This window comes from Limulus polyphemus, unplaced genomic scaffold, assembly GCF_000517525.1.
Source record: "Limulus polyphemus unplaced genomic scaffold, Limulus_polyphemus-2.1.2 Scaffold2035, whole genome shotgun sequence".
NCBI classification, from domain to species: domain Eukaryota; kingdom Metazoa; phylum Arthropoda; class Merostomata; order Xiphosura; family Limulidae; genus Limulus; species Limulus polyphemus.
In genome coordinates this window covers 130,588-141,423 of record NW_013667645.1, presented here as the reverse complement: position 1 = coordinate 141,423, position 10,836 = coordinate 130,588, and the positions used below count along the sequence as shown (strand labels likewise).

The 10,836-nt window shown below is 33.3% G+C and overlaps 1 protein-coding gene across 2 annotated transcripts in view; it reads right to left on the bottom strand.

Annotated features, from left to right (window-relative positions):
- Positions 1-1,400: 1,400 nt before the first annotated feature.
- The window catches only part of LOC106465739 (protein tramtrack, beta isoform-like), a 50,433-nt gene continuing 40,997 nt past the window's right edge, over positions 1,401-10,836 (bottom strand). For both annotated transcript variants that reach the window (XM_022393649.1, XM_022393650.1), the window contains exons 4-5: positions 10,298-10,447; positions 1,401-4,783 (exon numbers count right to left, since the gene is read on the bottom strand). In XM_022393649.1, the coding sequence (XP_022249357.1) occupies positions 4,650-4,783; positions 10,298-10,447 (284 nt within the window). In that variant the 3' untranslated portion in view covers positions 1,401-4,649. The remainder of the gene's footprint in view (positions 4,784-10,297; positions 10,448-10,836) is intronic.

Sequence of the window (10,836 nt, the reverse complement as noted above, 5' to 3'; positions counted from 1 at the left end):
AAATCATTTTTAATTGTTCTAGGTGTTTATAATTTTTCATTCTAACAGTATTAAGTCATTTTACATTCTACTAGTAGTATATACTCTTACATTCTAACAGTATTAAGTCATTTTACATTTCTAACAGTATTAAGTAATTTTAAATTTTTTCTGTAGTACATAATCTTCCATTTTAGAGTAGTAAATATTATGCCTCAAATAAAAAGTCACCAATTAAACATTTTGCTGTAGTAACACGCATGTAAAAAATTACAAGGCTTTCACATCGTAACAGTAACCAAACTATGGGCAAACTTTTCAATATTATATAAATAATCTGCTAAACAAGAAAGTGAAGGAACATTTGAGGTATAATGTATTATTGTTGTATACATTAGCTGAAAAAAAATGAACTAAAGATATCATAGTTATATCTACCTTTAATTAACATCCATCAACTACCAATTTTGATATAACACATATTCCTCTACAAAAAATAAGCTTCCATTACATTTCAATTTATGTTACACACTATCTTTAAGTTGTCATATTTCAAAGTTTCTCACATAGCTATACAAGGGCTATCTGAGCACAGTCATGCATGATTTTAAAATGGCAGCTTACAGGGAAGGGAGCACCCACCACCAACTCATGGGCTACTCTTGTCTGACCGACTGATTGGATTTGACCATCACTCTTATAGTGCAACTCCCATTCCAAGGAGCAGTGTGTGTTTCTGCAGCAACTTAACGCGAACCGTGCCTGACCCACTATCCGTAAATCAGTTCCTTATTTTTCTAAGCTGACTGTATTACATATTTACAGCTTCGCTTGTTGTTATTATATAGTATTAATTAGTACTGTCTTCTTGATTATATCTAATATTTTCCATTGGCTTCGAACAGAGAAAAACGATGTATATTACAATATAAAATACTGCAATAATGCCACTATCAACCAAGTTATAAATCATTGAAGTCTTTAAAATGTACTTTAGTAGATGTTGTGTAAACATTTGAAATATAAATAAAATATACTTGATATATGTAAATACACACACACAAATATATAATGCAGTACATGGTAATACAGTGGTTGTGATATTTTGTAGTCTATATATCGAGGTTAAAATAAATACCGACAGTTAGATTATGCAAAAAATTGAGACTTCTTGCATCAGTCTACCATATATTCATTTGTCAAGATATGATGGACACACAAGTCACAAAAATGGTCGAAACAAGAATATCACTTCTGCATAAAATCTTTGTTTTGAAAAATTATGATCAAAATATTAAGATATTCTGTAGAGCAATGGCACTTAATAATTTTGTACGTTACAAAACCCATTACAAAAGCTAGTAATGCCGTAAGCTACAGAATAGCAACTGTGCATATAGTAATTCAAACCGACACACGTGCATTTCTTAAGGAAGAAAAAAATTTGAAGAAATGTCATTTATTCACAAATGTCACTGATACACAAAATCAATGAAGACAAGCTGAAGAATAGTTTGATACAAATACATCTGCAATTTGGTGCAATTACACAAATTCTAACCAAAACTGAAACCAAAGTAAATCATACAGGAAAGGGATACATCACCATCTCACCCTAGTATTGTTCCCAATATTATGATCTATATCAAATTCCTTTTCTTTCTTCAACAAAGGCATAACTTTAAACATGATCAAAGATTATAAGAAAACATTAAACACAATTTAATATGGCCCAAAACTAGGTCCCATACACAATGTGAAAAATTCTTCATATTTCCAAATTTATGTAAATTGTCTAACAAATATGGAAAAGGTAAACTCTATAGTGTAAATATAAAGGAAATTAGTGTGAAAACAAAAAAAAAAAAGTTTAACAATTTCAGTTAACTCTTTATTTTTCCACTCTCACATTAGTCAACTTTTCATTCTTTTCAGGTAATTTATCATAGGTTACTTTTATGTTCTCTTATTTCTTCTCCTATCATCAACCTTTCTCTCTCTTGTACAAGTTTTATTTACAGAAAATTGTATTTTTGTTTTTTAATTGAGAGAATGTTTACTAGAATCTAAGGAACTAAAAAAAAAAAGATAAAAAATCATTCATAAATGTATCCTAGTATAATAAATTGATTCCAGATTGAAATTACTATCCTAAATATATTAGCAATACGAGCTTGCCTTGCCATAAGTAATGGAGTTACTTTATGAAAAATAAAGAAAATGTATACAACACAGGTTCAGAAGTACTTTTACTAATATCTCAAACCTTTTCTTCAACATCAAGAACTTATCATACTGATGAAATTAATTTTCTAAATATTTTAACTAGGAAGGATACATTAAGTAAATCCTTAATGCAGAACAGAGCTTGTGATAAAGAAACATTTCAAGAACTCTGTACAAAGTAATTTTCTGGTACCACTGTAAAATGATTGAAAACACTGTCCAGTTTATCAATATAAATACATACACTCTCTTTTCTGTGACTGAAACATGTCCACAAAAGAAAAATCTAAATTGGTGTTTCTCAACCTTTTCAATACCAGGGACCGGCTCACTGCCTCCCTAAAATGTTTCAGACCATTGAAATGCAAGTACAGTAATAAATATCGATAACCGTGTGAATATTCTGTCACTTTTTGTGTATTTGTTTTTGTGGAATCCCATGGACATGGCTGTGATGGACCAGTCCCAGTCCACAGATTGATGGTTGAAAAACATTGGTCTAAAACATTTTTTATTGTCTAAATATGCAGCTTTTAATACTGTAAAGCTTTAAAAAAAAACACTATATAAAAGTTTTTCAATGCATTGAAAGTAAAGAATGTTCTGTAAAAAACAAAACAAAAAAGACTTGAGTGCTTAGTTTCTTGGCTTGGCAGATGCTAAATGTATTATGATGTATGATTAGGCATACAATAATCACAAGGTGCAGAATTGGAAAACTGTGTTTCTTCACACATTTGATCTAATTTCCAAAATATGATGCAGAACACAACAGTGATGTTATACATTAAGTTTCTGTATAGTTTTCTAAAACAAGTAATTCTGATATAACTAAATATATAAAACATAATGTAAGAAAAAAGTCTTTAAGTCTCCAGAAATTAATTTGTAGAGAGAACATTTGTAACTATTTTCTTTATTTCAGCAAGACCACTTACTAATCTTTAAACTAAATAGTGACATACACCAGGAATTATCCAATGTTCTCACAAGTATCTTAATTGTTTTATAAAAAAAAAAGTCTAAATACATAATAAAACAAAGAAATAATCACTTTTGTATATAATCTTTTAATTATGTTACTTTCAGAAAAGCTACGTAATTGTTGATCCTAAACATCCATAAAAATTTATCACAGCATGGTTACTTATGACCAGTTATATGATAACTGACTGACAAATCATACAGTGTACTAAAACCTTTCAGCCAGTTCTATAATAAACCATCTCTTTTGACCAATCAGTCACCACAGAGAAGCCTATCATAAAATACAGTAATACTGACTGTCCAATCACATAATAAGCCACCACTGATTACCCAATCACATACTCAGCCACCTCTAATTAACCAATCACATAGTACACTAACATATGCTAACCGATCATATAATATACTAACATTGACTAAAAAATCACATCAATTCTGTAAAAAAAAAAACATTCATAATTGTAATATACAACTCCTGTTGATGTAAACACCATGACTGATCAAAATTATGCCCAAAAAATATTTTATTTAATGACAATATCATTGTCAAAGGTTATTTAATAAACAATCTACTTACCTGTCAGTTAGTACTTGTTTAACATGATTATGTACATGGGATCCAGGCTACAGTCTTTACTCACCTACAGTATATATTACAATATTTATTTATTTCTGTTACTCATTCTTGAAGTTTCACCACCATTCACCTGCAACCAAGACTTCAGGACTGTCATGACTTAATAGCTATAGTGCTGCCAGTCTATTTTCTTGTCTTTTCATTGGTATATATTAGGCCTTTTTAGGTCACTGACCCAACAGGTACATAGCAAGGTAGACTAGTTGCTAACCTTTAGCTTGTCTCTGATTGGCTCCTTTTGTATTAAAATTCTATACACATCTATTGTGATACCTCTTACCTACACTCACACTCTTGGTTAGAAGAACACAGATTAATGGTTTGGACAGGTCACAAAGTTTATACAATAAAAACTCAAGACGATGAGCGACGAATTTGACCCAAGTAAGGGGCAAAATGACAAACTGTAGTACTGATCACACGATCCTATTTGTATTAATAACACTCTATCTTGCAATGTTTCTTCCAAAAAGAAAAGTTAAAAATTCAGAGAGAGTTGAAAAAACAAATTCAAAACCTTATCTTCATGGATAATTATATCAACATTTAAAATTTACAAAATATTACTTTTTAAGAAACAAAAACACATCATTTACTTGTATTACAAGTCAATTCCTAGTGTGTATATTCACCAATGATTTCAATCTGTGATACGTTTCTTATTCCTAAATCATATTTTGTTCCAGTAAATCAAGTTTTGGTAGTTCAATGAATAAAATACTTCACTAACTAAGTCAAAAGTGAAAACTTTTTATGTTTTTTTACAAATGCTGATGTGGTTATTAATTGTACTCAAAAGAATGATCAACTGGGTAAGTTTTCAGATTGGACATTTTCTAATAATGTGTCTGTTCAATGTACTCTTATCGTAGAAACTTTTCCCACAGTTTGGACATTCTGGTCTCCTCTTCTTCTTTACAACTTTTGGAGAAATCATGCACAAACTGGAAGGATCTGAAAAAAAGAAGAAGATGAAGAAAAAAGAATGCTGCCAATAGTTTTGTAAAAGTAATAATGAAAAAAAATGCATGTATAAAAGTATCTGTTTCTATGCTGAACTTCCTGCATATACATATAAATATAACACGGTTATTTCGGGAACAAGAATAAGACATTACAACTACAGCCAGTGATCCATTCTGGTAAATGTAATGAAAAGAAAAAGAGAGAGAGAGAGAGAAAGAGGAAAAACTATAATTAGAAGGAATATTAGTTCATTTTCTGTATAAATCGTGGTTCAAAATTAATGAAAACTTTCAGAAACACAGTCCATATAGCTTGACCACTTTCCATGCATGCAAGTACATAATACATTGATAGATTATGTAAAGAATTACATTTACCAACAAGGGATAATAGTTACTACATCTTAGATGCACATAAAGTAAACACAGGTTGGGGGGGGGGGAGGAGCACTGGAAAAAAAAACACCCAAAAGTGGAAATTGACATAATTTAATTTGCAAGAAACTTACTTAACATGTCCTATATTAGTTTTTAATTTATATAAAATCTGTTTCACCATGCATGACAGGTTATCAGTTATCAGGCATCATACCTGAATAACAGAACACAAACTGTTAAATAATTATTATACTGTAAATGCTAGCCAGAAAATAACAGATGCCTGGAACTCATGAAAATGTACAGTAACCATAACAAAAAATCTTGTTTAAGTAGTCATGTGAAGTCACCATGTAGTTCTTTTACTGTTAGTACTTGTCATAAAATATGGGATGATTAGAAGTCATGAGAATGTACAATTAACCATGGAAGATAATTTGAATTATTAGAATTTTGTTAACATAAAACATTTGAAAATATCTAACAGCAATTCTGAATACACAGAGGAAATTATATAAAATGAGGTCAAACGATACTTTTACATTGTCATAGAAAGCAATTTTAGAGTGGTCAGATCATTGCCATAACTAAACAATGTGACACACAATATGAGCAAAGCATGCCCCCCCCCCCAAAAAAATAATGTTTGAAAATTTAATGCTATGAGATTAAATCTTGAGCCATTTTAATTATAAATGCTGCATACACATAATGTAATGTATTGAATTAAAAGAAGCAAGTCCTAATACGCAAGTTATAGCTATATATGTCGTGAAAAAGTGGTCAGGCCATCGCCTGACTGGCCTTCCTACGACACTGTTTTTGAAATAACTTATTTTCTTTTCAGTCAAAAAAAAGTAATCAAATTCCTGCGAAAAACTACATAATAATTCTGGTAGGCATGTTCATGTAGTTTACCGAGATCTACAAATAGTAGGTTCAATTAAACAGCCCGAGTTCATGTGTTCTTGACTTAAAACACCAACAAAAAAAATATCTTGATGTAAAATGCAATTCTATATTAGTCATAAAACAAAAACTATTTTGATGTAAAGTGTATTAATATTAGACTGACAGCTATGATTTGTTCATTGGCAAAACTGTGATATACAAAGGCATATCTAGTATATCTTAGTTAGTAAAGTAAGCATTCCTAGTTCATGAAGAATTTTCACACATGTATGTTTTTTGGGGTTTTTGTAGTCAAGGTATGTGGCTAAGTTCCTACCTATTTTCCAGATCATTCCTCTATATCTTTCACAGGAAAGATTGCTGTAAAATAAGATACACTATGTAAAGGATCTTTCCACTGGTAGATCAGGTGATATCTTGGGGATTTATCCTCCCTTATTTTTTGAATAGAATGACCATCAATGACAGCACATGGCCAGTGAAAAGGATAGTTACAGAATCTTGTACATAATGCTGTACTCTCTTAGTCTAGAACAAGGTAGAAAAATTATCTAAACTCTTCCAGTAAAAGTGGTGTCCTCTGTTCATGGCTGTGATTGTATTTTTGAAAATAAAGATTGATTTTCAATTTGCTCAGTCTCTTTCTTGCTTAAACCCAAAATCAGAATTTAGATTCATTTCGTACTACATTTCCTGAGGAAACTTCTAGTTGTTTGCAGGAACTAACTGAAAGCTATACTTAATCATATTACAATAATGAGAACAAAAGAGATGAATATCTGCAGTTAAACTTTATCATAATCTTACTGTTTCAAAATGCTTATTTTTAAAAATGGACAAAAAAAACAATCCAGAAAAGCAATCTCTTCTTCACAATGCCTGTTTTTAAATCAATTCAGCTAAATGTTCCCAAATTGTGGCATACTTAAGTTAATTTTAAGGGGTCAAGCTCTCCAACTTGATTCTCCCCTATATGGCTAAGATGAATGGATAGAGCAGGGCCAAAAACAGCCATCACGAACAAGTAACCGAAGGCAAATGAACGGTTACTAGGGGATCTGAGCATCTATGTGATAATAAATGTTAGACAAACTATGAAAGTGCAAAACAACTCACACAATGTTAAACAGACTTACAAATAGCATATACATGGCCAAGCTTGGAGTAAATCCAAAAGACACTGAGTATGCTTTTATATGTTATGGCTATACAGGGGTTCCCGTTATACATTGTGATGCATTCCTGGAGAGTGGGACTTACATCTGAAACAATGTAAAGCAACACAATCTTTACATGTATTATGGGAGTGATGCGTTCCTGAAAAATTTTGGTCCACTATTGAATAACATTTTTTAAAAGGGTGTAACATGGCCTTTTTAACTACAGTGTGTTATACATAATATGCATGTAAGAACATTAAAGAACTAAACATTGATTATATTTAATACTTACAAGTACTGTAGTGGTTGAAAGGCTTGTATGAGGTGAGCAAGTAAAGGTGATAGAGTCAGAATTACCCAGAGGGTAGCTCCTCTAGTGGATCCTCTGTGAATGCTGTTGATTCTTCTTCCTGGATTGCTTGTGGTGGCTTTCTCTCTCTTTTGAAGCCAAAAAAAGTCCAATGTTGGTTGCACAACCTTTTTTTTTCTTCTGATAAATGTCTTGTAACATCACACTCCATTACTCACTATCCTGTTCATTTTAGAGCTGCATTCTCTGTTGGGGCCATTATCATTGAAAATTTACAGTACAAGTACAATGTGCCTGAAAGCTCACCCAGCTGTTTTTTGGTTAATTTCTTCTTACCTTCCTCTTCAGGTTCCTCATCATCCTCTGAACTGACTGCTCTCTGCACCTCTAGCTGTTGCAAATCCTCATTGCTCAGTTCCTCACTATGTGACTCAATCACTTCGTCTATGTCCTCCTCTTCCAGCTCCTCAAAATCTATGATCATGGCCAAGTTAAGGATCTCCTTTGTCACTGTGGGCAGAGCATTTTCAAATCCTGTAAAGAAATAACCCTTTCTGGCCACAGTTTCCCCCACATGCCATTCATGCACTTCTGAGACACTTCATGCCAGAATTGATTGATGTTATCAATGCAGTTGAGGATTTTGAAACTATGCCAATATTCAGGGATCCTTGCTTAGGTGAAGAAGATCATCAAAGAAGGTGCCTACTCTCCTAAGCAAATGTTTAATGTTGATGAAACTGGCCTCTTCTTGAAGCAAATACCCAATCATACCTACATCTCCTGGTTTCAAGGCAGCCGAAGACTGCCTTACCCTGCTACTTGGAGGTAATGCAGCAGGAGACATGAAGATGAAGCCTCTGCTAGTCTACCACTTTACTACTTCAAGAGCACTCAAGGGGTAATGCAAGAACAATCTCCCCGTGATTTGGAAACACAATCAAAAAGGCATGGATAACTGGGACAAATTTCACAGAGTGGCTCACTCTGAATGCTGTCCCAGCTGGGAAAGAGTACTGTGCCAAGGAAAATCTGGCTTTTAATATCCTTCTCATTGTTGATAATGCCCCTGTTCATCCCACGGACATTGGTGACTTGTGTGAGAATACGAAGGTTGTGTTTCTCTTAACACCACTTCATTGCTAGAACCCATGGATCAAGGTGTCATCAAGGCATTTAAGTCGTGCAACCTGCGTACCACCTTGGGCCAGCTCTTCGAAGCCACTGATGGTGATAACAAAGCTATCAATCTTTTAGCTGCAACCTAATCTGCACTAGTAGCCTCGCCAGTCACTTTCATGTTCCGGTAATTGTAGCGGTGCTGAAAGCGATGAAACCATCCACGGCTAGCAATAAATGTCTCCTCTTGTGATGATTCCCCTTCCTTAGCCTTTAAATCATCATACAAGCTCCTTGCTTTGCTCTGTATCATCACCAAGCTGAGAGGTATTCTTTGTTGGCACTGATTGTCAATCCACACTGACAGTATCCGCTCCATATTCTCCATCACTGCACTTCTTGAACGGCCAATCTTTCCAGCACTTAACGGTGTAGCATTCTGAGCACTCGCTTTGATCTTGTTAGCATTTGTATGAATTGTCCTCACTGTGGTAGGTGTGAGGCCTACAGCACTGGCAATGTCCACAGCCCGTTCACCTGCCTCAAAGCGTCGTAAAATCTCCAGTTTAGTGCCAAAGTTAATTGTTTTCCTGGGCCTCTTGGCAAGGAGCACTTTACTATTACTAGGTGATCGCTTTGGAGCCATGTTGGAAGCGTGGAAACAAGGCTTTTCTGCAGCAGAAAAAACAATGTGCTCAGACAATTCCACGTGAACACAATGTGTTTACATCTGACAATGTTTTAATTAACTCTCTCTACACAGACTCGGTCAAATTGACCGACCACATGATATCTCTCCCTTGGGAATGAAGCTTGTAACCAAACAAGATTGAAGGCTAATACAATTATGCTTTGTCAGAGCAATGACAATATTATTATTGGATGGGTGGTAAATAAATTAGAGAAGAGGGCATGCCTAGAGAAAAATGTCATATTTCTTACACTAGGGGGATTTTTTCTTTAAAACATATTTTCTTATAAAATTAAAAACTTAAAACTTATATACTATTAAAATATGAATTATTAGCTACAATTTTATGCTATACTAATTGGTATAACATAAACAAAAATTAGTTTAATTAGATTCTGAATGCAACTCACTAAAACGTTTGTGACCTGCGCAGTAAAGGATACTCGGGCAGAGAGGGTTAACACTAGTATCGAAACAAGGCAACATTGTTTCATACATGGGTAGTAATTGGGGAATGCTCTAATAATGAAATGATGCAGAACAATGCAACGTATAACGGGGACCCACTGTACTTACCTTTCAACATTTTATTCATAACTACTTATCACAGGTCTAACAACACGCATAACATTGTTCTTTTAAAATAACCCAGGAATAGGCAACTTAACTATAATAATTACACTTTCCTTATTTTAAAACACAAGCTCTAATATTTTTCTTTCCTAACTTCACCAACATAGCAGCCCTGACTATTCAGTGTTTAAGAACAAATCACCTAACTACTATTACTGTTACCAAGTTTCTTTTAAATAAAATAAAGCATACCTTGAACTGAAAACTGAAGGAGTTATTTGATCTTTTAAATAAAATAATGCATACCTTGAACTAAAAACTGAAGAAGCTATTTAATCTTTTAAATAAAATAAAGCATACCTTGAACTGAAAATACTGGAAGATCCATCTGTTCTTCTGATGTACACAAACTCTTGTTTGCAGATTCCTTTCTCATCTGAAGGTTCACTTCAGGATTTGAGAGTAGAGGAGGTTCTTCAAAAGCCAGCAGTTTTGGTGGTGGCTTTATATCTACCAGAAAAACAATAAGGACTTTTACATTAAAACAAGTTCTGAGTTGAATCACAGGACCAGATATGCTGCAGTCAATTTGAAACAAATTATGGTTGTTTGAAAAAGTAGAAAAAAAAAAACATATCTTACAAATAGAGAAAAATATTCTTTAAATATTTAATAAAGACGACAAACAACTTTGAGATAAATGTTTATTTATTCTACCCGATGTTTTGGCTTATGCCTTTTTTTCAAGGGTCTGTGAACTTCACCATGAAGTCCATAGACCCTTGAAAAAGGCATATGCCATAACACTGGGTAGATCAAATAAATATTTATCTCAAGTTGTTTGTCATCTTTGCTGAATATGGTTTCCATCCTTCAGTCAGCACTGAAAGTTTAAAACT